General features: G+C 42.3%; 2 protein-coding genes across 3 annotated transcripts; both read right to left on the reverse strand.

Moving 5' to 3' along the window:
* Positions 1-1891: 1891 nt before the first annotated feature.
* On the reverse strand, positions 1892-7474 carry xkr5a (XK related 5a). Its single transcript, XM_080883337.1, has 7 exons — positions 7194-7474; positions 6070-6253; positions 5688-5872; positions 5378-5590; positions 4884-5053; positions 4545-4656; positions 1892-4068 (listed from the first exon to the last, which is right to left on the reverse strand). Exons 1-7 carry the CDS (start codon positions 7324-7326, stop codon positions 3125-3127), a joined length of 1941 nt encoding a protein of 646 aa, XP_080739463.1. The 5' UTR covers positions 7327-7474; the 3' UTR covers positions 1892-3124.
* Positions 7475-8353: 879 nt separating this feature from the next.
* prdm1c (PR domain containing 1c, with ZNF domain) lies at positions 8354-17629 on the reverse strand. 2 transcript variants are annotated; one of them, XM_080881792.1, is made up of 8 exons: positions 17423-17629; positions 15568-15819; positions 14147-14266; positions 12893-13145; positions 10461-11476; positions 10172-10300; positions 9924-9984; positions 9529-9784 (listed from the first exon to the last, which is right to left on the reverse strand). In XM_080881792.1, the coding sequence occupies exons 1-8, from the start codon at positions 17447-17449 to the stop codon at positions 9675-9677; spliced, it is 1968 nt and encodes a 655-aa protein (XP_080737918.1). In that variant the 5' UTR covers positions 17450-17629; the 3' UTR covers positions 9529-9674. The 2 variants fall into 2 exon arrangements, with proteins under 2 accessions (XP_080737917.1, XP_080737918.1); XM_080881791.1 differs by having other exon boundaries at positions 8354-9984.
* Between the last annotated feature and the right edge of the window lie 9248 nt (positions 17630-26877).

Genomic DNA, 26877 nt, shown 5'->3' on the forward strand with positions numbered 1-26877 from the left:
AATAATAACTATTGATTACATGCAGAGTGGTGTATAAACACATAGTGAGTGAAAAAAAGGGTGAGTGAAGAAGAAACACTCATCATGCATTATGTCAAGCCCCTGCAGCTGAGACCTATTGCAGCACAACAAAGGGAGGATTCAGGATCACCTGATCCAGCCCTAACTATATGCTTGATCAAAAAGGAAAGTTATAAGCCAAATCTTAAAAGTAGAGAGTGTCTTTCTCCTGAATCCAAACTGGAGCTGGTCCCACAGACGAGGCGACTGGAAGCTGAAGGCAGTGCCTTTGCATTCTGCCCCCATTCTACTTTTAACCACAAGTAAACCAGGAGTCTGAGCGCAAAGTGCTGTGTGGTCTTAAAGATAAAATGGGACCTGATTATACAAGGTCTTGTATGTGATAAGAAGGATTTTGAGTTCGATTCTGGATTTTGACAGAGAGCCAATGAAAAGAAGTCAGTATGAGAGAAATATGCTCTCTCTTTCTCTCTCTCTCTCAAGTTCCTTGCATTACTATTGCTACAGCATTTTCAATCAACTGAAGGCTTTTTGATGATTTTTTAGGTCATCCTGATAATAATGAATTACAGTAGCCCAGCGTAGAAGTAATAAATGCATGAACTAGTTTTTCAGCATCAGTCTGAGACAGGATGGTTCTAGTTCTAGAGATACTGAGCAAATGGAAATTCTGGTCAACAGTGACTCCGAGTCCTCAGTGTTACTTGAGGCCAATGTTTTGGGGGGTTTTTTCTCCAGGTATTTATGTCTTTAAGACATTCCTGCAGTTTAAGTAATCTATGTGTGTTATCTGGCTTCGTGGATAGATAAAGTTGGCTATCATATGCATAGAAGTAAAAACATATGCTATGCCTTCTAGTGATAGTGCCTACAGAAACATATACGTCATTGTGTAAAGATGACTCTCCATTTACATGAACAAATTGGAGACTATTAGATAGATATGATTCTAACCACTTTAATACCTAAAGCATGCTCTAATCACTGTAATAAAATATTAAGGTCAGCTGTATCGAATGCAGCACTGAGATCTACCAGGACAAGCACAAAGATGAGGTCCACTGTCGGGGACCATAAGATCTTTTGTTACCTTCACTAATGCTGTTTTTGTACTGTGAGGCATTCTGAAACCTGACTGAAACTCTTCAAATAAACCATTCCTTTCAGCTCGCTGACTCAAGAACTTTTGAGATAAAAGGAAGCTTGGTGATTGGCCTATAATTAGCTAAACAGCTGTGTCGAGGGATGGCTTTTTAAATAAAGAATTACTTACTTGAAGCCTACAGCCTACAGTGTCTACAGCCATTTGTAAAACATGGTGGAGGTTCTGTCATGATTTCGGGCTGTATTTTACTCAGTGGTGTTGGAGATCCTGTCAAAAGAATTTTGAACACAGAAAAATACCGATAATGATTTACTATGCAATCCTAGAAAGCATCTGATTGGCAAGAGCTTAATTTTTCAGCATGACAATGATCTCAAACACACTTTCAGTGCAATAAAAGCATAACTGGACAGAAAAAAACACAATAAAACACTAGCAGTGTGGGATCATCTTGACATAAAACGGATCAAAAGGCAGCCAACATCCAAAGAAGAGCTTTGAATGTCCTTCAAGAAGCCCGGAGAATTATTTCTGAAGTCTCCTTCAGGAACCTAAATTCCAAGAAAGCTTCCCTAGATAGCTGGCCATCTCAAATGTTAACTTCAAAGGTGATTAGAACTGTAAAAAAACGAGTTCTTTCCCCACTTTATATACTATATTTCCATGGATGTTTGCATGTTTCAATAAATACTAAGTGATGGTTGGGTCAAGACTGCACATCACCGTACTTTGCTCAAAAGAATAAAACACTCGACACATCTTCACTCCACTCACCTAAACATGTACTGTATTTATTGCTTATTCAGAGCCACCAGTGGCTTTACACTTCACAGTTCAAAATGTCATATAGGCAGTCAGCTGGGCATGAGAGAAAACCCAGCATAATTTCACTGCTTTGTTAGTGGACTTTAATCCTGTTACAGAACACAATAAGGGGCAAAGTACATTTGGCCCCTGCCAATAGTAATCAAGAGCACATACAAAAAAAAAAAAAATCACCACAAATATCTCATAAGCATCTTTTCACTTTGTTGCAGAACATATGAAAGCTTTGAGACGTTAGTGCCTGAGACATTGTTTCATTTCCAACAAAATGTAAATTGCAAAAACAGTTCCGCAATTACATGGTCAACATGTAAATCAACACATCAAACAGTTTCCCTAGGCCCACACACCAGCCCTGCTCAAAGCGATGCCTGTTAACATCATACAAAAGATAACCTATCTGAGAGTCAAAGTGTCAGTTTTTTGTTTTGTTTTTTTGATAAAAAAAGAAGAAGAAGAAAAAAAAAATCACAGCATCACAGCAACAGACATATGATACAGAAGATATTTGTGCTTTTAGGAAGCCAAAAGGCTCTGGCTTATAGTGAGATGGTTATGATTCAGAGGTCAGACACATTGAAAGATACAGGATTAGTTTCTCTATTTTCATAGCTGCTGGCAACTGACATGAGTAACAGCAGTTTTAGTGCGTATTAAAGAGATCATCCCCCTTTTTAAGATCATGAAGCATCTGCGTACTTGATGATGTTTATTGATACAACTAATGCCTACTTCCTTATTGCGTAGTTTCAGTCTTGACTGACCGGTGTTCATTTTGTTGCACAGTATAATTGTTATTATTCTTGAGGCTTAAGTTCACTGTGACCAAAAGAATGAAAATGCCAGCTGAACATCAGGCAGAAGGTGTGTCTGAGCTCTACACACAACCTTTGTGGTAAATGAGCTCTACTGAAGGCATTACTCTGTGTCCGGCTTTTGGGCAAAGGAATGCTTTTGTAGAAAAATCGTTTATGCTTTGAGAGGATTATTCCACAATTGTTGCATACGCCCCACAGTGTACTAAATATATGTGTATACACAAAAGGAGAAATTACTGCCAGCTTTCTAATTCTACAATGCTGGACTGCTGAAAAAGCACTCCCTTTAAAAGCTGGTGTACTCCTTTAATGTTGGATCCGTTTTTACTTCTTCCCTGATTCTGTCACATGTAAGCTAAAAGTTTTCATCCTCATCCCTTCGGGATAATATGAGCTGCTTTCTTGGACCTTTAAGATGAGGGACACTGGAAGGGGAGTCTAACACCCCTGAGTCCAATTTAGGGGTGGAAATACATCGTGGTCCAACCCGGCCCATGAGTCCACGGACATCTCTGTGAAGGGCTGGATCACTAGGGATTGAGTTGAGGCGAACGCCTTGCTCCAGAGCCCCAAGGTCCCGGTCCAAACGGGGGTTACTGGCGCTGCTTGGAGATTGGGGATCGGCGCTGAAGTATAAGGTTGAACTTGATTCTGTAGGGCAGAAATAGGGCTCTGGGCTGTCTCCAAACATTGATTTACCCTCTGGTGAGCTGCGTTTGAAATCCGATGTGGGCGACTCCATCGGGCTCTCCATCTCCAGACTGTCGTCTTCTTCCGGTTGTTCAGTCGACGTGGGTTCGCTTACGCTCTGGAACTCGTCTTTACAGTCCGAGAGGGGTGCCAGACCTTTCCCCTGAGACTCGGAGGTGGAGACACCCTCACAGCTTCCTCCAGCTGTAATTGTGATGCCCTCGTTACTTTTAAATTCTTGGTTGTACTCCTCTATGTCTAGTACGGCCGCTGCTCCCCCAGCCCCATACGCCCTGTTGATTTTACCAAGATCTCCTGTTTTCAGAGCAAGGCGGATCAAGAGCCAGTGGTGGTGGTAACACGGACAGGAGCTGTTAGGCCTGCCCCCACAGTTCCCTGGATGCTCCAGCAGAGAACCAGCAACACCTGAGAGGGAGAAGCTGCCATGGTTTTGAATAGAATGAGCTGGCAAACTTTTGTCCCCAAGAGAGAAGGAGGACTCCCCTTGTTCTATGCATGTACTGCCCATGTGGTTGTGGTTTGTTCCCTGGGAGATCTCTGTGGACTTGGGGTGCAGGAACCGGTAGTATAGGACAAGAGAGGTAGCACCTAAGAAGCAAAGGAATAGGAAATATTGATTTTAGTGGCCCAGGTATGTTTTGGTCTTTCACAAGCAATTAGCTGACTGCACAGTCTGAATCACAGAGGGAGGCTGCAGCAGAGATCACAGCAGCCACTCTGGCTGTTACTATATTAATTCTATCGTGCATATCAACCTCACACAAAAAATTCAAGGTTACATTTATTTTTTGCCTTCTTACGGTCCCATCTCCACTCTTACGTATTCAGATAAAGAGATTTACAATATCCTGCACAGTAAAATCTCACATATAAAGAGTATTGCAAGTAGGGCAGCATATCGGTAGCTATGTTTGTTGTACAACAATACCTCTAAGAATTTGTGAATAAACACGGGGGGATTTATCACTTGGGTATGACAGAAACTAATAAACAGTGTGACATAATTCTAACTATGACTAATCTCCCAATACAAACAGCAAATTCTCTAGAAACAAATGACTCACCGAGGAGAAAGCCACACAGCACAGTGGTGGGAAGGGTCATGCTGTCCCATGATGCTTCGCTCAGGAAGTCAGAGGCGGCCAGCAGCAGAGTGGCGTTCTCTACAAGCATGAACTGAAGAAGGAGAGAAGGTCGCACCATCAGTCATCTGTAGACAGCTTTACGTCACTGTGGGCTTAGCACACAGAGGTGAGGATGACACTGCAAACTTATGTATCTATATCTGTTTGTCCCTGCTGCCCTGTGAGTAGGCAGATGAGACAAAGCTGCACAAAACAACATAATGAAAACAGAAAAAAAAAAGAAAAGTTGAAGAATAATAACTTTAACTCGTGACGTACTGCATAAAAACTGGCCATGCGGAAGCGCGAGGGTCCATCTTTGATGTTGAGGAAGAGGAAGACGTGGATGAGCCCCATGACGCCATTAAAAGCACGCCAACACCAGGGGCCGGTGCAGATGTCTGGTTGCTGTGATACCAGCCAAAAGGAGGCCGTGAGCCAGTGAAAACCTGAAGGTCAACATAAAAATAGAATAGAAGGTCTACAAGTGCAACACAGGATCCATATACAGTGTGCAACGCTGATGCAGAGGCGAAACAGAAAACTGGATCAAGAGGACATGTCACAGTGCTCTGAGGATAATTACATAACTCAGTGGTTAAATGTGAGTTAATAGAAAATGGGTTTTTTTAAGCTCAAAGGAATTTCACATGGAAATCTGTGCGTGTACTAGTCCTGTACCCTTTAATGTAATGTACTAGTTTAATATAACTGTGCACTTTCTCCGGCTTTCAAGTGTCTTAACAAAATAAAAGTCGCTTCTCAGTGCTCACCTGCTACTCCACAAACCCACCAATTAAAAACCCTGGCAAAGAATGTGAGGCAGGTCACCCTGGCACCCAGCATGCATGCCCTCCACACCAGCTGGCACAGCAGGGCTGCTGGAGGCATGGCCAGGTGGCCTGGTCTTATCAGACAGCAGGCTCGGCTGTACAGCACCAGGGCCCACGCAATAGACAGCACACACAAGCCACAGCAATACGCCACTGTAGATAAAACATGCATAAAAAAAAAATGTAATATAACAAGTTACAGGCCATAAACATCACACGGATCCCGTGATTCAACTGAACATAAAATTACCTGGTGATGCGATGCCCACATCAGTAGACACCACGATGTACGCCTGCAGCAGGCTCTGAGGCAGCGTGAGGACAAGGGCTTCCAGCAGCCAAAGGGCAGCAACATCTGCCTGCTGCATAACAGCAGCTCCCAGATCAGCCACTGAGCCCTGCATGCGCAGCACAGACCTCATGCAGTCCCACAACCTGCCAGAAGATGGAGACAAAAACCAGAGGAGGCATAAAATATAACCGACTCAGTAAGGTTTCAGAGTGATGTGAATTTTTTTTTTTTTTTTTGCCCTGTACTTTAACAAAAACTAAAAATTATTACATTCTAACAACATAGTCTGCTTTTGTAATGTATCTACGTAAAGCACATCGAATGGAAAAAACGAGCTTACCTTTTGAAAATGCCCAAGTGCAGGATGTGTATAACAGAGAGGTAGCATCGCCTGTCATCACCATCATCATAGTACCACTTCACACTTAGCAGCTGAACTGCTGTCCCCGGTAGAAAGAGGCCAAGTGTGAGGCCTGCCCACTGTGTCTCCTCATTCCAAAGGTAAAACCCTATACAGTAGATCACTGACACACAAACACACACAGAAAAAGAACAAACACCCAGATGCACAATGATATCTTCTAATGGGATGGCGCAAGCTCACAGAAAAGACACCAGAGTCATTCCACACCACTTTAAAACAGCCATTAGCTGTTTCTTAGCTTCACTGGTACAGCTTTATCAATGTGCCACTCTACTGATAATCTAAATAGCCATTCATTTATGCACGCATTCACTTTTTAAATTTTTAATTATGGCAGAATGTCTCAAGTGTGAATCTCAGGCAGCAGCACAGTATTTTTATCTTCTGGTAATGGTATACTTGCTGAAGACAAAGTCACACTCTGTACGCATCCAGGTATCCTCCTGGTGTCCTGACCTTGCCCCATTGATCTGCACAGTCAGGAAATCATAACGCTGTGCTGCACCTTGTTTTCAATACAGATCCTAGATGTGCAAAAAATGACTTGGGAAAAACAAGTGTTTATTGTGTTCAATCATATTTTGGGGGAGGTGTAAGGTGGAGAATTATAATTTAAAAGTTGGGCATTATGCGAATATTGATCAGCGACGGCAATTTAGTAACACTTAATTAAAGTCACTAGTTAAATTCAATAACTAATAGGCTGTGTTATCCTGTTTTACGATCACAGGAGGTCTCGGGGGGCCCAGTTTGGCCAACAAAGGTGGACTAACCAACGCCGATATTGGATTGCAGTGCACACGGAATTCAGCTATGTTTTCCCGTTGAGTACTAACGGCTGTGCCATAGCATCTCCCAAATGTGCTTCTTCTAACGTGAAGTACGGCCGCAGCTGAGACGGCTCCAGCACGTAGCATCATTTTCAATCACATTACGGCAAAAGAAAAGAAAAAGAAAGCCCAACATCTATTTTCCACGAGGTTGAGTTTCAACACGGCAAGCAAGCTAGCAGCACGCTAGCGCTTGGAATCCCCACTTACGAGCGCTCCGTTCGGCCACAATAACCAGCCCCGACACGGCGAGCAGGACCGCCTGGCACCACGCTATCCAGCACCCGCTCCGCCGCGCCGCCGACGGTATCCTGCGGGCGACCGCTCCTGCGGCGTTTATCATGATGCGGATAGGTGGGAAGGAGGACACACCGATGACATTATCCTGGGCATCCTTTGGCCCCCGCTTGGTACATCCGCTCTCCTCCTCCTCCTCCTCTTCTTCTTCTTCTTCTTCTCCCGCTGCCTGCCCCCTGTCAAAATATCTGACGTCACAGCACGGTTTAAAGGTGCATCAGTTTAGCGAGCCTCTCCTCCCTCCACCGTGGAAACCTCTTCTGCATCACGGTCTATTTCTTCAAATCTTTTGTGACTCCATAGTGCTGCATCTTACTTGGTAGACTGGTGATAGACGGCAGACTGATCTGAGCGTGAATTTCCTCGCATGTGGAGGTCGCAGGTCATGGTGAGCGCTGTTTACAGCTGTGGTTCTGGTGCGTTTTTTGTCTGCCATGCCCGACTTTAGAACAATAAATAAAGTTCATCCCCCACATCACACCGGTGCACATCTCTGTGTCCTTTATAATCGGGTTTCAAGGGGCCAAAAGCAGAAAAAGCTCCCATATTATGCGTGTTAACGCTGTCTAGGCCGAATAGTGTTTTCTATTTTGGCACTTGATCGTGACTTAACCTTAAGAGTACACCAAATCCGAATGTTTAGCCCTAAGATAACCACTTCTGTGGAAGAAGACTGCAGTTGCTATTCATAAGCAGGACTTGTGTTACTTGTTGACTCTGACTTGCTTTATTTATTAATTTATTTATTTTCTACTTTATGTGCTTTCATGTTATATTTGTTTTAACAATTTTTTGTCATTTTGAAAAAAAACCAACAGGTTTTAATCTAATGGGGCTTTCTGGTAAAATCAAGTTTTAAATAATAAACACTGAATAAAAAGGAAGATTTAATTTCAATTAATTGAAGGTCATGACAACAGCTGGAGTCTTTCTTTAATAGTTCATGCACCACTTACAGTAGTTCTACGCCCCATATTTCGAGGACTGTGTCACGATTGTGTCATTTTGAAAGCCATTAATGACACCTACTTGACCCACCACTTCTTTAATTTACTTTCTTAAATGGAGAAAAAGCTCCAGAGCAGTTTACAAGAGCCCCATTACCTCATCATCACTCGCATAAATTGGCACTTTGTTTTTAACCCTTTCCACAACTACACTATTTTAGGTTGTAGTAAAAGAACCACAGAAGGATACTGGATAGAAAATCCTGTAATAATTCTTGAGTATAGCAAGTATAGCTGTGTTAATATAGAGATATGGTTGCAGTTTTATTCACAAGCCTGCGCTGTATGAATCAGCGTTCATTGTGAATAAAAGTAGTCATCTTAAGTCTGTTTTGTTCTCTTTGTTTGAGTTTTAATTTATTTATATGTCTTACTAAAACTGTGGAGTCACACAGTGTGAGTGAAATGTCTGACAACTGCCTAATACCAAAACTCAAATATAGATATACGTGTATAAAATTATTCACAGGATATTGATCATGAAGATAATCTTGTTCAATTTTGTGTGTGTGTGTGTGTGTGTTTTGTTTTTTTTCCTTCCATGATGACGGGTTGGTATTTACTGGTTGTGAGTATCCCAAGACTCATAACAGGATGTTTATCTGCAACTCCGATTCAGAACTGTATACTCACCCAGAAGGCAAGTTGAGGTTTCTTTTTGCTGTCATTTCAGTGCTTAACCCACTTACATATGAAGTCATGCTTGTACAGTAATAGTTACGTGAATCACGGGACACAATTACGCATACATACACAAACAGAAACATTCAGTCTCATGCTAAAAAACACATTTTAAAGCAAGCATCTTTGTTATTTTTAATGCATAATCACATGTGTAGTTGTTCCATCAAGACATTCCAGAGATATAAAAATCAAAATATCAAAAAATGTGTTGTTTTTTTGTACATTTTAGATTAAAAGTAATTGAATAAATTATCAAAGATCTATACATTTAATAAAAAAAAGTCACTTTTTCCAGGCCAGGCTGGTTAAGTCTAGATTTTTCACATGCTGCGGTCTACGTAGAGTATAGGCTAGGAAATCCATGATTGAGATAAGGCTTTACTTCAAATAGGGCAGTAACAGACAGCTGCTGAGTTGACCTGTAAGGATTATATGGATGGATTAGCAGGACTGTCTTAGGGCTCTGATATGCAGCTTGACTCCAGCTTGATGCTGGCTGGATGAAGAGGTACAGGACTGCTGTGATGCAGCTGAACACCCGAGCGCTCTTTTGCTGATTTGTAGTTGGTTCTCTCAGCCTCCCTTCTGTCAGCATCCCGGTGGCCCGAGACACGGGTCTCTATCTTCTGTATTAGGTCGGTAACATTCCCCTTGTCCATATCAACCTCTGCAGCCATGGCTTCAAGCTCCTCTGCCGCCTCACTCATGTCAAACCTCTCAATCTCAGAGTTAACTCGACATAGCTCCTCTGACGAGTATCTGTGTGAGGCCAGGGGCAAGAGTGGGCAGAAGCCTTGGAGGTGCACTTGGAGGCTGCAGTAATGGAGATAGGAACAGGGGCAGTGAGGACAGCGGTGTGGTCGCTCGCCAGTGTGGAGGCGCTTGTGGAGTTTGAGGTGGATGAACTGAGTAAAGCGAGCAGGGCAGAGCTTGCAATGGTAAGGCTTCTCACCTGAGTGTAGCCGCTGGTGGGTCTTCAAGTTACTAGTGCTGCTGAATCGCTTGTGGCACACCTATGTAAAAACACAGCAGAAGGGAATCTCTGTATGAGTCTTTATTTTGTTCTTAGTCACATAACCTCTGCGATGTTTCAATGTTTTGTTTCTGACGTACAAACCTTTAGTCCACCTACGTATTTATTACGAGAGTGATATAAGGCGTCTAATGCTTTCCAGCAATTTCCGACAGCTGCAGCCTTACCTTGCATTCATGGGGCTTTTCTCCTGTGTGAACCAGGTAGTGTTTCTGCAAGTGTGCTAGCTGCGTGAAGTTCTTATTGCAGGTCTGACACCTGAAGGGACGCTCCCCGCTGTGTACTCGCAGATGAACCTGAGAAGATGTCGGAGATATGATAATTTATTTGTTATCGATCAAACTCAGGAAATCAGAGGAACTGGTTAATTCAATTATACTATACTCCAGTCACTGTATTCAACTGGTGGTTGTCATTTTCTTTCGCACTGCTTTAATGTGTTGAAGAGCAACTAACCTTAAGGTTAGACAGCTGCCCAAAGACCTTTCCACAGATGTTGCATTCATATCGGATCTTTCCATTCTGCCTCATCAGAGGGTAAGACAGGGTCTTGTAGCCAATTGTCTGCCCACTTTGCTTTGTCTTGCTTAGGTCCATTGTATCCTCAGCTTCACTTTGAGTGGCAGAGGTAAAATTGGAAGGGAGGCAGTTTGAGGAGGCTGCCATTCCCTCTTGCGGCGAGCATCCTCCAGGTGTGAGAGACGGCTGTGCTTCACGGATTTTAGTGACCATAGATGAGGCGGTGGATGTGGCAGGCACAGCGAGGTCTGTGTGAACGTTGGTGGGAGGGGAGTGTTTGAAATCTCTGAGGTCGTGTGAGGGTATGCTGAGGTAGGCTCTTCTTTTGGATATGAGGTCCTTGTTGTCTCTGTGCTCACAGATTGGTGAAAGAAAGAGGTCTGGTTTGGAATCAGAAAGTGCACGTGTCAAGTCTTTGCAACCACTGGTTAAAGGCGATTGAAAATGTGCATAGTTGTGAAAGGGCGATACATGGGGTGAGACTGCCAAGTGAGGTTTCAGTTGTTCACGATAGAATGGATATGAATGAGGTAGAAGGCCAAGTGAGTAGTGGGGCAGTAGATAGGGGCCGTGCATTAGAGTAGAATTAGCAATATCGGGCATACAGGGATCTTGGTAAGGCTTTGCTACGGGAGGGCCTTGACTGTGCTGAAAGGCAAAGTGGACATTAGTAGGGACAGGAATGCTTAGTGCTGGCCTTTTGGCAGCTGGAGGGCTACAGGATGGCAGAGGTGGTAGAAATGCATATCTATTAGCATGCATAGATTTGGAGATAGGCTGAGGTGGGTAGACAACACTGGGACATAAAGGAAAATCTGCTGAGACATTTGTCTGAGGCAAAAAACTGTCCACACGTCTGATGCAGGTAGAAGGGGATTTGGAGAGGTCATCTTGTAGGATTTCAGAGACCGTATGACCTCGTTTCCTTGTTGTCTTCTTCGCTGGACTCTGTTCTGTTAGACAGATAAGCAATAGAGAAAGATCATCAGAGACATGAAACTCATTTCTTAACATAGACTAGATGTAACATTATCATCGTTCAACTAACTGACACATGCAGCCATACAAGCACATATTCGTCTTATCAAGCACACGTGTTGTATGTTTTCTTTCTTAATCACTATGCACGTTTGCTTTCAAAAGTACCTACGCTAGCCAAACAATTTACTTTAAACTTCAGGAGATGCACTTTTTTTTTTATCAGATGCGACTGTTTGAATGTCCCTGACCTTTGCACTCTGTTAAAGTGGACACCAGAAATGAAACAATGGGGATCTGATCATGATACAGATAGCACAGAGAGCAAGAGTGAGTGGATACAGTGTGCTGTTTGCATTAGAGGGCTGGGCAGTTGAAGGTGTATTTTCTGTCACAAGACAGACAGGATACACAGTGTACAGGAGACAAAAATCAACTTGTCATTTGGAAGTGACAAATAAACTACAGCTCCCAAACAGATAGAAACGATTTTATAAATTGGATTGAAAATCTGGATTGAAATTTGCATTTCATCTAGGTAAAAAGGTACTGCTTCACTGACTTTACCACAGAATAAGCAAGGGACTCAAACCGACAACAGAGAGGAAGACCAAATACATTGGTTTGCATGTACATTTCACCTACTTTTAGACACAATTAACCCACAACCCACACAAACAGCACATCTCTTATCTTTTGTTCACTCCCAGGTTACCCTGCCCCCACTCCAGGGAGGCCAGCTCTCAGCAAACAAACAGCCAACACTGAGTGAGATATCAATCTGTCAGCAGGTCACCTTGTCAGGAAGTTCAAGTAGTCAGTAGAGAAATTCCTACCTCGCTTCCTCCTTAAGAACCAAATAAATAAAGGGTGTCGTGCCAGAGTGCCATCAGCACCTCTAGCGGCCTCTTTTTGTGACTGTGTTTGAATTAGTATTTTTCTGCGTGGTCTTTCTGCTAGCATGCACATTCCTACTGTTTGTGAATGAATGCCAAATGCTGTCTGGCTGAATGAGCTGCCGGCAGCCTTCTATGTGGGAGTTTAAAAGGGAAACTGAAACATTGCTTAAAATCCTGAAATTGGTCTCATCTTACGCCAGTACTGCTGCTGCACCTGGAGACAGCTCTTCTCTGCTTTCAAGTCTCCACTATCCTCCTTTGTCTTCTGCGTCAACAAAGGAGCTATGGGTGTGACGGAGTAAGTTCTTAAACACGTACACAAAGAGTGTGTCAGTCGGCTGGCGTTTTGACTGGGGGCCTTACTTCACAATGACAGAACAAACCAGATACGTCTCGATGCGTGGGCACCGTGTTAGTTTCTGTTGACTTCAGCAGCACTCGGTCCTTGCGCATTCCTAAATTGACAACACACACAAAAACACACGCACTCACCGTTTTTGTCAATAGCCAGCTGTCCCAGTGGAGGGTAGTTACAACGCTGGGCAAACTCAGAGCAGTACCACACCAGAAGCTCCTGGCCTGGCTGAAGTCGTTTGGTGGTGTAGAAAAAGATGTCCAAGCCACTCTGGCATGCAACCAGGTTCTGCTCTTCCACAGAGCATGCTGGATTGACGTAACGCATCCAGTTGCTCCGCTCTTCATGCAGCCCATCCAGAATGTGGTGTAAGCGCCCCTCTGAGAAGACCTATAGCGTGAGCAGAACAAGAGATCAGAAATAATTCACTTGATTATTAGAAGTGAACCTGAAACCATGAAGTCACAGTTTCCTCGCGCCTTTATGGTAAATGCTGTAATTTCTTTCATGTTGGATAGGCGCAAGTCTTTGCAGCACACAATATGAGTTACAAAGGGAACACTCAAAAAGAATTTCTCTGTATGACTGGATTGTAGTATTGGGTATACTGTTTCACCCACTCCTTACTCTCACCTGTTACATTCACGGTGAAGTTATTCACCTCCTCCCTTCCTCTGCGATTGTACAAAAGTGTTCTTTCTGTGCTGTTGCTTGAGTCATGGCTGTATTATTAACAAATTGTCAGACTGTTGCAAAATTTTGGTTGGAGTTGCATGATGTCAAGGTTGCTGAGTGTATGCTATAGAATTACTCAGGAGCATGTGTGCAATGGAAGATGCCCTGATGCTGCTGAATGTGTAACATAAACAGTTCTCAGGCTTGAAGCCACTTCCTTGCTTAGTCAGTGTGAGAGTTTGTTAGTTTGGAGAAGTGCGGACATGTGTATGGTGTATTTACTGGCAGTGATACCACTACTGTGAGAAGCGAAGACACAGGAGAACCGCTGCGTCACTGAAACCAAACAGCTGTGTGTGCTTGTGCGTGTGTGTGTGTGTGTGAGAGAGAGAGAGAGAGAGAGAGAGAGAGACAGAGAGAGAGAGAGAAAGACCTCAGACAGAAGCGCACAGAACGGGCAAACACACTGACATATATGGTGCATGCACTTTTGAAAGCTATCAAGGCAAATGGCATTTAAAAACACCAGACCATTGACAAATTTGACTCATACATTGACAGGATGTCAGACGTTGACCACATTTGCTAACTCGTGCCACGACATAGCCAAAGCAGCATCTCCAGTCAGTCAGAGATACAGGATGTGAACAGTTCTGAAAGGCACATCGTTGAATTTAACATTTAAGTTTGCAGAGTCTCACATGAGGCTTGCTTACCCTCCAAAAGTACTTCCTGTCGGCGTCTTTCGGCAGAGTTTCGTTGGTGTAGCTCTCACCCACCAAAGGGCCAAAGCGTGTTCCCTTCGGAATGATCTCCTTAGTCATCACCCCAAGCACCTGTTAAACAAAGAGAGCACATAATCGTCAAACAGCAGGTCAGTTAATAAAACAGAAGATCTGAGCGAGCAGTTACAGGCACGTTTAGTTGTTAAAACATCCTAAGATAGATGAGATTCTTTGGAATACAGCCTCCAAAGAATCTGGTCAATTCACTGAATATTTTTGTCCCCTGGAGACACTTATGTGGAAAAAGGCAATTAAGCAGGTTGTCCTTATTTTATAATATACAGGCTGAGAGGATTTTCAGAGGCTGTGACTGAATGTTTTCTCTCCTTCACATGTTAAATATTTAATAAGCCAATCGACCAAGTTATCTTTAGTTTCTCTCCCATATTAAAATTTCACTACTAGTCTTGTTCTGCTACTACCAGGTGTGAAACTCAGTCCTCTGTCTCAGTCCTCCAGGGTGGGGGAGAGTGGATAAGGTGTCATGGTCACACCCCAGCTAGCACCTTGAGCTCCATGTTAAAAAAGCAAAAGCCCTAAAGCGATGGTAGTGTATTTCTCTTTCATCTTTACACTGTAGACTCAGGCCTACAGTTTTGTCTTTAGTTTATCCAGATATTTTTGTCCTTGCATTCAATGACTTTGTCTAAAGGCATCATTTGACTTGCCCTTGTGTCACAGATTACTGTCATGTATCCTGTTCTTTAGCGTCAACCAGACATTTCTTATAAGAAGGTCAAAGTGGTAAATGCAGGTATTTTACTGCAGATGTCAGGGATACTTCCTCTGATCTCCCTTCCCTACACTTTTTGTAGAGGAAATTTAGTGTTTCCTTTTCATGACTAGTTCTTTGCGGTTAACCTTTTATCATGCATTTACCACACTATATGATTGTCAGTTCCTTATCCACTCACTTATTTATAGATGAGAGGATGGAAATAATTCTCCATGCTAGATGACACATATTTTACCTGGAAGAACATTTAGGGTATTATGTATATTATGGGCTTTTGCCTAATGGTGTAATTTTCTGCTGGAACAAAGGGATGGGAATCTAAGATAACTACTAATCATAGAGCCCTCAGGCTGAGTGCCCAGAGGCTTGGCTATTGTGTCTGTGTTTGCTTCAACATACACATAGCAGAGAGGAAAAGCTCAAATTAGACAACAATATGTCAAGTACTTCCCACCGGAGGATAGATGAGAGGATGGAAGGATGTTGGAGTGACGCAAAGAATTGTCATTTACTAAAAACATCACATAGCTGCTTTGAGATATTTGGACTGGGACTATTTGTCTTCATTAATGTCTTGCCTGTTTGTAAAAGAACAAACACGGAAGGCCTTGGTTACCTCTGCTGAGTCGTGGCAGCGTTTCAGGGCCAGGTTCCTGGGCAACGATCTCTCAGCTCGTGTCTTGCAATTGTTTTCGGACTCGCCTTCCAGAGGTTGGTCCTTCACGATGTAAGTGCAGTTCTCCTCAAAGTCTGCCTCGCTCCATGATGTCATATCAACATCGTGTTTTCCTGGCATCGCTGCAGTGGCACCCACAGTTTGAGCTGACTTCTCTGAGGTTAACATGATTGAGGTACATGAAGAGGCGGCCTATGGAAAATAAAGAAAAATGCTCTTAAATCCATATGATTCTATATCTGATTTTATTATTAAACGCTATTTTGGTTATACAGGGTGGAAGGCAAACCTTTCTTTCATAAAACAGCAGATGCAGAATCGAGTTGAGTTTTGAATGAATCTAAAAGTAGGTCCCAGATTGTGAAGTGTGATATAGAGAAGGAGGCAGTTGTGATGCTGTAGAGAAACTAACCTTCCCGTCTACTGCCAACACCGGACAAACAAACTTCAAAGTGGAACCTTCAAGTTTGCCCCCCTCTGTCCTTTACATCCTGTGACTCAGAATACAACCCCGGGGCTATAACAGAGGTTCCTGTGCACGTCAGCCCTGAAGCAGGACCACTTTCACAAGGAAACCCGCACTACCAGGGAATCAACCAGACTTCCTCCGAACTGACTGAGACTTGGCTGTCGGCCAGGTCTTAACACTCTATACTGACTATTTACTGTATTAAAAAGCCACAGAAGGGCTGCTAGAGTGAGATATGCCTGATTTCAGTCCACAAAAACCCCATAATATGAAGACACATGTAAAGAAAGAAAAACAAAAAAACCACCAATTGATCAAAAGCACAAAAGCAGTACGTCTGCTCATTGATTGCCAGCCCCGAAGTGGCTCCCTTTCCTAAACAACTGCTCTTACATGTCGAAACAAAGAAAAGAAGTGCCACTCTACTCTCTGTTTCCTTTTCTTTCTGTCCCTTATTTTCACTCTTTCCCTTCTCACGACATTGCGATTGTCAGGCAACTCAGCCGCGACAAAAGATACGGCTCCCAGACTGAAATAAAGAAGAGTGAAAAAGCGGATGGCAGGCTCGTGATTAAAAGGCAACGCTCAGATGTGTTGTCTGAGAACTTCTTCCTTTGTAGACTCATCAGTTTGCCTCTGAGATAGTGGTAGATAAGCCTGGTTCTTGCTAATATATGGTAAACACTCATGTGACTTACGTTCCTTACTGATGAGAGATAAAAAGTCAAGTCAAAACTTCACTCCTGAGGGAACGACTGCAAGGAATAGAAATTCTAAATTCTCCCCATTTATGTATAAATAAATCTACAGTCAGTAAGCTGCGATAAAAAAGCCCACCGCTCATCTTTTTGTTGTTTTCAGCACTAGTGGTAGAAACTGTACTCAGTGGCATATATGCAGCAATAACAAAAGAATGTCAACGGATTCTCAAATGCAAATAAAAGTTCAAAGAGACGAGATTTATATATGATGTTACACCTTATATTTTTTTCTCTGAAGTGTCACCACAGCTGACTCGGAATGACTGTCACAAGTGTGACAGCTCACTCCGAAACCATTGAACCAAGTGACACAGCAGAAAATATATTTTGAAAAATCAAGACATGAGTCAAGAGCACACAGCTGTGGCTCGGGGGCGACATGTAACGGGCTGTCTCTAGAAAGCACACTTTGAGATTGCACTTCGTGGGAGAGTGTCGTAATGCAGAAAAGAAAAGTCGAGCCAAAAACGTCTAACTCTTCTTAAACATGCTGAAAATATAGAACAATCGATATTATTCCTGTAAAAATTAAGAAGATGATCTGAGACAGATGTTGCAGACTTACTGTAAAGCCTTGTGAGGAGCCACACATAGGTCAGGCTGTCTGTGCCCTTCTTGAGCTTGAGTGTCTAGAAGCAACCAGTGGCTGTTCTCTGCCTCTTGTCTTCTCTTCCTCTCTCTCTCTCTCTCTCTCTCTCTGAGCAGACCTCAGTATACTGACTGCGCAACCGAGCAGTCAGTGTATGTGAGTCTTGCTCACATACACCGTGTGTGTGTGTTTGACAGTGTAAGAGAGAGAGAGAGAGATACACTCCCTTTCCTCTCATGCTCCCTCCCCCTCTCTCCCCTTTGCCCCATGACTCCTCCTTGGAGCGTGTTTGTGTGTGTGTGCATGTGTGTGTGTCACACTCTTGCCCCGAGGCAAGAGGCTTTCTCCAGGGAGGCTGTCACACAGCTATGTCCGGATCAAACAAATGCATCTTCATTTTCAGTCTGTTGTGGATTGGAAGAGGGCATACAGTGGGGCAAAAAAGTATTTAGTCAGCCACCGATTGTGCAAGTTCCCCCACTTAAAATGATGACAGAGGTCAGTAATTTGCACCAGAGGTACACTTCAACTGTGAGAGACAGAATGTGAAAAAAAAATCCATGAATCCACATGGTAGGATTTGTAAAGAATTTATTCATAAATTAGGGTGGAAAATAAGTATTTGGTCACCTCAAACAAGGAAAATCTCTGGCTCTCACAGACCTGTAACGTCTTCTGTAAGAAGCTTTTCTGTCCCCCACTCGTTACCTGTATGAATGGCACCTGTTTGAACTCATCATCTGTATAAAAGACACCTGTCCACAGCCTCAAACAGTCAGACTCCAAACTCCGCCATGGCCAAGACCAAAGAGCTTTGGAAGGACACCAGGAAAAGTATTGTAGACCTGCAACAGACTGGCAAGAGTGAATCTACAATAGGCAAGCAGCTTGGTGTGAAAAAACCAACTGTGGGAGCAATCATCAGAAAATGGAAGACATACACGACCACTGATAATCTCCCTCGATCTGGGGCTCCACACAAGATCTCATCCCGTGGGGTCAAAATGATCATGAGAACGGTGAGCAAAGATCCCAGAACCACACGGGGGGACCTGGTGAATGACCTGCAGAGAGCTGGGACCAAAGTAACAAAGGTCACCATCAGTAACACACTACAACGGCAGGGAATCAAATCCCGCAGTGCCAGACGTGTTCCGCTGCTGAAGCCAGTGCATGTCCAGGCCCGTCTGAAGTTTGCCAGAGAGCACATGGATGATACAGCAGAGGATTGGGAGAATGTCATGTGGTCAGATGAAACCAAAGTAGAACTTTTTGGTATAAACTCAACTCGTCGTGTTTGGAGGAAGAAGAATACTGAGTTGCATCCCAAGAACACCATACCTACTGTGAAGCATGGGGGTGGAAACATCATGCTATGGGGCTGTTTTTCTGCCAAGGGGACAGGACGACTGATCCGTGTTAAGGACAGAATGAATGGGGCCATGTATCGTGAGATTTTGAGCCAAAACCTCCTTCCATCAGTGAGAACTTTGAAGATGAAATGAGGCTGGGTCTTCCAACATGACAATGATCCAAAACACACCGCCCGGGCAACAAAGGAGTGGCTCCGTAAGAAGCATTTGAAAGTCCTGGAGTGGCCTAGCCAGTCTCCAGACCTCAACCCCATAGAAAATCTGTGGCGGGAGTTGAAAGTCCGTGTTGCTCGGCGACAGCCCCAAAACATCACTGCTCTCGAGAAGATCTGCATGGAGGAATGGGCCAAAATACCAGCTACTGTGTGTGCAAACCTGGTAAAGACCTATAGTAAACGTTTGACCTCTGTTATTGCCAACAAAGGTTATGTTACAAAGTATTGAGTTGTATTTTTGTTATTGACCAAATACTTATTTTCCACCCTGATTTACGAATAAATTCTTTACAAATCCTACCATGTGGATTCATGGATTTTTTTTTCACATTCTGTCTCTCACAGTTGAAGTGTACCTCTGGTGCAAATTACTGACCTCTGTCATCATTTTAAGTGGGGGAACTTGCACAATCGGTGGCTGACTAAATACTTTTTTGCCCCACTGTACCTGTGTTATGTTAGCGAGTCAAGGACGCGCAGAGGAAATTAGATCATTTATTTGTAAATTGTAGGTTTAAAGTTAGTCAGATTAGTCGTAATTCATGTAGTCGTGTAATAAGGATATCTTACATGAAGAATGTTGCAGCAACATAGAGATTTAACAACCTGTAAAACTTCATCGTCTGTAATAGTCTTTTAAACGAAGCAATTGTTCTCTAGGTTCTGTAGCTACATAAGATCATCAGTTAAAAAAACATACACAATAAATGCACCAAGATGATTTTTATTACATACCAAGAAATTAAAAATCACTAAATAAACAGCTGTAAGTAGAAATATGTCTGCTTTGCTTGGTTGACTCATTCATATTGATACTTGATGCTTCAGAGCTTTAGATACACAAACCCATGAGATTAATCACAATTCTTGTTATGGTATTATGTCACTGTAATACTAAGAATGATGAAATAGGTACTTCTAATGAGAATCCTGAAAACAAATACACAACAACAGTTTCTGGGTTATATTGTGCATGCACACCTTATTTGAAATTAAAATGCAAGCTGGTGCAACAAGAAGCAGTGTCACACCTTAGAAATCTTTATAAGCTGCGATAAAGACAAATAACTGGAAAACTCTTGAGGGTGTGTTCTGGTGCATGTACATTTATAATCAGCCACTACACACTACTTCACTGGGGGGGAGGTCCAGAATTTGTTAATGCCCAGGTAAGATTGAGATCTACAGCCCTGTTTTCACCTCCACCTCCGCTCCCTCCTCTTCTTGACTTCTCTCCAAACACAACATTTGATTTGGCCGGCTTCCAGCCAGCTCAGGAACTGTCAGAATTTTCTTTCTCGTCACCCACGCGCTAGACACGCGCCACGCTCTGAACCGTCACGCCGTACACCTATCTGTAAACCTAATTCCACACGGCACATTAAACATCTACACTGATCACATTCACTTTCAATTTGGGGAGGTTCATAATGAACTGGCATATGTCAAGTGGATTCTGGCGCTTGTAGACTCTTCTTTGTTTTTGTGGTGTTTTGTCCTTTTCATGCTTCCTGCCCACTCACCACACCTGACCAAGCTACTAATTAGGACTGCTGACATGAGCCACCATGTAATTTAAAATCCACTTCTGTCTCTCACTCTTTCGTTCTCTTTCTTTGCCTTCAGTCATCTCATTCATCACCTTCTATTCAGCTCTCCTCTCCTCCACCTCCTCCTCTTCCTCTCTAATGCCTCTTTATCTGGACCTTCTCTACACTATGTCTATTACTCATAGGTATGTGCGAGTAATTCTCATAATGACAGCATTGACTTCTAGTCTGAGTTGTGTACAGGCCCTGGAGACAAACTTACACGTACGTGTGGAGGTTTTTGAGTATGGTTGTACATATGCCCGTGTAGCTGGTTATAACTTGGTTTAGATCATCTGATAATTAAGATGGCATTCTTAGAATGAAGTCAGTGAGCAGGAAGTGTAATGAAATGTAAGCTGCATACAAGTAGACTAACAATAACAAGATCACTGACTGACTTTAACCGGTTTAGGATGTGCTGTAGGAAGTGAAAGTAGACACGTCATGAACCCAAACCAGGGCAATGAGTATTTGGCTAAAGAACAGCCACCCTTAGATTTACATTATCACAATAAACGCTGAGCAGACTGGGATTAAAAGTGCTTTCAGGCAGAAAGTGAAGCAAATGTTTTACTTTCATCATTTGCATGAATTTGGCTTTGCCAAACAGAAGTCAGTGTGCCAACTGTACAGGCATTAGCTCTTAGCTAGCTCACAATGAGCAGCAGGTTTCAATTTGCACCCTCCTGGGAAAACTTGGATCGTTCTGCCTTTGCATTGCCCTTACATGAAATAGCACCAGCTCTAAATTTTGCTTTGCACATTAGATACGTTCAGCTTTTCTGCTGAAGGGGTTAATTAAACCAAAATAGACCACAGCATCTACCCATTTTTTCACATTTTGAGAATTTTTCTCTTTAATCATCGAATTGATTAAATCTCCTGCGGTACATGTAAAAACTATTTTATGATTATAAACCTGCTTTAACACAAGCCAAGAATACCTGTGGGGGAAGGCTCCATTAATGGCATGGGTTGCTCTATAATTTCCATCTGCAATCTGCCTTGGGTTATGTCTCGCAGGAGAACCAAAGGTGACCACTCCTTCCTTGTCACCTCCTGCAAGAATGAGGACAATGCACTTTGGCAGAGATGGCTAAGACTAAGCCCATTTTATAACCCATTACCCCTCAATTGTTCAACAGAGCCTCCCCCTCTGGCTTTTTTTCTGAAGTTTTACGGCTGACTCAAGGAGAAATATTTAGAATTTTATCACAGCTATCTTGCTGTCACTGTCCCCTACTCTGACCTATGTCACCCTGCCTTACTGTGGTGTTATCAGCGTGTCAGCCATGACAGCCTCCTCATCCATTTCATGTTACTTTAAGTGATTTCCTTTACCTCGAAATACCCTATACTCTCGACAGCTTGTGGTTGAGGAAACATTTACTCTCACGTGTATTTCATCCGGTCTTTGACAGTTGATTGAGGCAAGATAAGCTACATCTACATGGCGGTGGTAGCAATGTGAACGCAATGAATGACTTGGGTTTATTTTATTAAATTAGAAATACACTGATGCACGCCGTCTTTCTCCATCTTTTTTTCTTTCCTCTGATCCATTTCATTTGTTAATCTGAAAAAAACAAAACAAAACCTGACAGCGCTGCGCCACAGCCACCACCCACCCAGTCCAGCAATCTCCCTTCAATTGCTGGATGATCTCCTGTTGACAGGCCAAGGGTTATTATCATGGTTTCAGGGCCAGGAATGCTACTGCACTTCACAACAGATGTCTTTTCAGATCCTGACAAAGCCACCCACAGAGATGAGGGGAACAGGAAGAAAAAAATGTATCACTGTACTCAGCTGACCCACAAAAGATGTTCTTAACAGGCTGGATAGTAGAAATTATAGGTGTCTGTATGTTCTTATCCTAACTGGCATCAGAATGTCATGCCAGTCTTGTCATGCATATAGCAATCCTTAGTTCTCTGTAAAAACAGTTTTTGGGGGTTTTAAAAAATTCGATTCACTGTTTATTTTATTGCACATGCTTCCACACAGCATCACATGAGTTTACAGTAACCTGATGGTTGATAATGGAAACTAACATGCTGCTCTGAGAACCAAAGCATTGTGGTTGACCCCTCAAAGTCCTTCCTGAGTATTTTGTCTGAAATGAGGTGTACTTTTTCTCACTCTTTAGTTGTATCATGCCTCTTTATCACCATTACTAATAATTAGGAAACGTTTTGACTCTCTTTAAGGTCCGACTATTACTCTAAAATAGCCACAGCATTTGTTTCTGATCTAAAAAAAAAAGAAAGAAAGAAAGAAGAAGCAGTTGCTGCATTAAATTTCACTTGAAGCATTGAGTGGGAAAACAAGGGGGGTGCTTACAGACATCTTTAGACAGACAGTTGTACAAGCAAGGAAGTGTCAGACCCCCAGGAGCCACACCTGCCTGTATCAAAAGCCTTTTCACATTGTTTTGTCTTCCTCTTGATTACTAAGCCAGACTGTAATAATGACCAACAGAGGGGCCTGTCATCCGGGAAGGATGCACACAAACTATTACACATACTCACGCAAACACACACACTCTCTTTTTCAACCTATCTGCCCAACCCCAAAGAAAATGGTATGTAGTCAGAATCTCTTAAATATACACAGTAGTGTTATAAAGTCATGTGAAAAACAGTTTCCACAATCCTCTGAAAAACTTAGTGCGCACCAAGATTCTTTTAGCTAACCACCTTTAGAAGCTATAACTTGAAGTCATCATTTACTGTATGACTGTCAGTACGTCATTCTCTCACATTGCTGGGGAGGAATTTTAGCCCGCTCTTCTTTACAACATTACGTCAATTCATTGAGGTTTGCATTTGTTTATGCACAGCTTTCACCACAGCATTTCATTGAGTTTTAGGTCTGGACTTTGACCAAGCCATTGCAACACCTAGGTTATTCTCTTTTTCAGCCACTGTCTTGTAGGTTTGCCACTGTCACTGTCGGACAGATGGCACTCTAGAATTTGGCATACAGAGGGGTTCATGACAGTAAGGTTCCCATGTCCTGTGAATCCTTAATAAGCCAAATCCTCAACCCTTCATCACTGTGCTTCACATTTGATAAGAGATGTCTGCGCTGATATCCTGTCTTTGGTTTGGTTTCCACCAATGGTCAAACATATCTACTTTGGTCTGTTCTAGACATTTTTCCAGAATTGGTTTGTACATATGGAACTTAAGTCATGCTCCAACTTTAGCATTTAGCTTGCTAACTGGGGCCTAAAGAGTCTGAAATTTGACTCTTGGGTTTTTTGGGACATCCACTCCTGGGAAGATTGTAGGATTTTACACTTGAATTCTCCAAACCAACAAACTACCAAAATGTATGCTTTTATAGAGATGCTCACTCTTTTTGATCATCAAAAAACCACTTGAATTTAAATTTGCAGCAACTGCACGCTATTTACGTTTTTGATTCCTATGGAAGTAGATAGTGTGTATGAAGATTTTCACAGGACTCTAGAGAATCCCATAAAAACTCTCTTTTTGACATGTCTTTATGTGTGTTTGTGTATATATATATCTGTTTGTCTATGTCTATATCTATCATATTTTTTGTCTCTAAGGAGCAGCCTCCTCATATTTTGGATGGCTGTTGAACAAGTAGCCATCCATGAGGCCAACCTGATCCATGCAGTCATTTTTTTAGCCACTTGTAGAATTTCCCCTCACTATTTCTTTCTCATACACCCACACACATACATGCTTAACTTCCTTTTGTATTTTGAACAAAGATCCACAGGAAGCCCGACTGTGACCCCTGAGCTGATGCAATGTGCTTAGCTGTATACGTATTCATGCTTACCCCTTGCTTACTTTGTAAGTGCCCTCTTCAGTGAGTGCAATCAGTTCCTTACACAGGAAATAATAATCCTTTGAATCTCACCTTGACAATTCTTTAATTATTAGCAGTGCTGACCAAAATACACTTCTTGTGTGTGATGGTTTTTAAAACAAAGTATCAAATGAAATACCTTCACCAAAGGAGCATCGCTCTATGAATCACAAAAGAAAATGAGTTTGCAGGCACTTGATGAGCACTTAAATTGTTTAAATACAGCAAATGGGTATCTTGAAGTTACTTGAAAACACTGATAACTGTCAATACAAGGAGTATTAAAATAAGACATAAATGAGTTAATCGAAACAAATCCTAAATATTAACAATATTAGTGAAAAACCAGTTTAAATACAGTGTTCTTTTGTCTTCAGCTAGCTAGCTATAGTTGTATCAGGCTAATATAAACTGTATTAATCAAGGTAATGTGCCGGATGAGGGTTAAATTGTTAGAAAAATTTAAAAATTAAATCAATACCACATGATGACAAATGCTGTAATAATATAGGAAGAAGATCAAATAAAAGAAAAAAAAATAAAACTAAAAAGACTGCTTTGTTTAAGGGGATGGGGAAATGTAAGCAGTGGAGTTTTGTCTGATGCAATAGCGTCTACAACCTGCAAACAGCTACTTTATCACTTAACAATTAGGTAACTGATGTTATTTAGGTCTAGACAAGACGGTGAAGTGAAGTTATCATCTAAGCTAGAAAACTTAGCTAGCAAACTGTATCCGTGCATAACAAATATACACATATCTGCGCATTAGTTCCAAGTAACATAGCAAAGAAAAAAATACCTACCAAGATGGAGCACATGTTCTGTGGTTTTTGGTTCCTGTTAAACCACATTTATTTTATTTATTTTCTTTTTTGCCCACTTTGCAATTGTATCTGTTTCATTTCCTGCTGTCTTGGTCAGGTTTTTCACTTCTTCTGCTCTTCTTGTAGCCAGCCCCAAGTGGCCATTTAAGGAACTGTAAAATCTATTGCTTGAGTGCTAGCTTTATTTTTTTAGCCTAACAGTTAGCTTAGATTAGCATAGAGAATGGAACAGAGGAAGTAGAGTGCAGAGACTCTACCAACTACACCAAAAACAAAGCAAAACAAAACAAAAACAATATGCTAGGTCATCTCTTGACTCAAACAAGAAACACTACATGTGCAGGCTTGTACTTTATAGTATTTTTCCCTTTGTGCTAGGACCACAGTTTTTCTCATACAAAGCTATCTGTGTAAGTTTGTACAACTTCACTTTCAATGGGCAAACAAGAGAGTAATACTGAGAAATACAAAAAACAAAAACTTTTTTTGGCACTGATGAACTCTGTGCTAATGAGAGTGCTGCTATTATTGTAACGTCCTGTTTGAGCAAGTGAGCACAAATGGTGCGACTTCATTTTTTTTTTGTCACAAAAAGAGGAAGCTTACAGTTATTCAGTGACAACACCAGTGACATCATCGGGTGCCAGCATGTCTGTCGGCACATCTGAGTATGTGCGACTACTTAGAAACCAATACAAAGACACATGCACGCACACACGCACGCGCTTCAGACCAGTCAGACAGCGCTGTCTTCCACCTGTCTCCAGCGTTGCCCGTCCCGGTCATTAAAAGGGTCCCAGAGCCCCACTCTAAGTGCACATGTCAACTGCAAAATTACAGGGCACGCACAAACACATATTTGTTGTGTATTTTGAAAGGGTAATATCTGTCTGCACGCAAGCAATACGTTCATTTTCCCCCTGATAGCTCCTCCTCTTCTCTTTGTGACAAACCCAGAAAACAAAGCAGGTAAGGTTCAAAGACAAAACAAAGGAAAGGAGATAAAGACAGGAGACAGGTCGAGCTGATGGACATATGACATAGGGAAACTTATCATTTCCCTAACGATTCTCCGGTTACTGTGGACTTCACCACAGTGATTACAAACCACTTCTTTAACTGAGGTCGAAGTATCATGATATCTCAGTTTTGTTCTACCACTTAGCTCCCCCTTTTTCTAACTAATAAAGACCACAAAGCCACTGCAGATGCGTGTGATGAAAGCATCGCTGTTTGAAAACATGAGTGCCAGACATTGGCAAGACTTGATTCAGTGTAGCGGGAAGAAGTGCACAGACAAGTTTGACCGGGAGGAAAGACGGAGCATAAAGGAAAACAAATTGCTTCAACTGAAAGATGAAGATCTATTTTCAGACAGTGACAACATCGTTTCTTTTCGCTGCCATTACTTCTGGGTGCGTGAATACGACAAGGAGCACAAACAAGCAATCAAAAACCCTTGGCACCTGAAAGTTGTGTTGTTTTAAACCTGCCCTTTTATTCTCAGCTCTTTCACCGCGTTGCCTTTGGGTAACCTGAGTGCTCTCTTTCCCTTTTCAACATGATCGGTACAAA

The sequence above is a fragment of the Rhamphochromis sp. 'chilingali' genome (assembly GCF_963969265.1).
Source record: "Rhamphochromis sp. 'chilingali' genome assembly, chromosome: 5".
Taxonomy (NCBI): Eukaryota; Metazoa; Chordata; class Actinopteri; order Cichliformes; family Cichlidae; genus Rhamphochromis; species Rhamphochromis sp. 'chilingali'.

Excerpts from the sequence above, each read along its gene's own strand:
- xkr5a (XM_080883337.1), bottom strand. The coding sequence starts at position 7,326 with ATGATAAACGCCGCAGGAGCGGTCGCCCGCAGGATACCGTCGGCGGCG. Across the intron at positions 5,873-6,069 it reads CACTTGGGCATTTTCAAAAG|GTTGTGGGACTGCATGAGGT; the intron begins GTAAGCTCGTTT and ends ATCTTCTGGCAG. Across the intron at positions 4,657-4,883 it reads GCATGGCCAGTTTTTATGCA|TTCATGCTTGTAGAGAACGC; the intron begins GTACGTCACGAG and ends CTCCTTCTTCAG.
- prdm1c (XM_080881791.1), bottom strand. The coding sequence starts at position 17,449 with ATGTGTGGCTCCTCACAAGGCTTTACA. Across the intron at positions 10,301-10,460 it reads GGCAGCTGTCTAACCTTAAG|GTTCATCTGCGAGTACACAG; the intron begins GTTAGTTGCTCT and ends ACATCTTCTCAG. Across the intron at positions 9,985-10,171 it reads AAAAGCCCCATGAATGCAAG|GTGTGCCACAAGCGATTCAG; the intron begins GTAAGGCTGCAG and ends GTTTTTACATAG.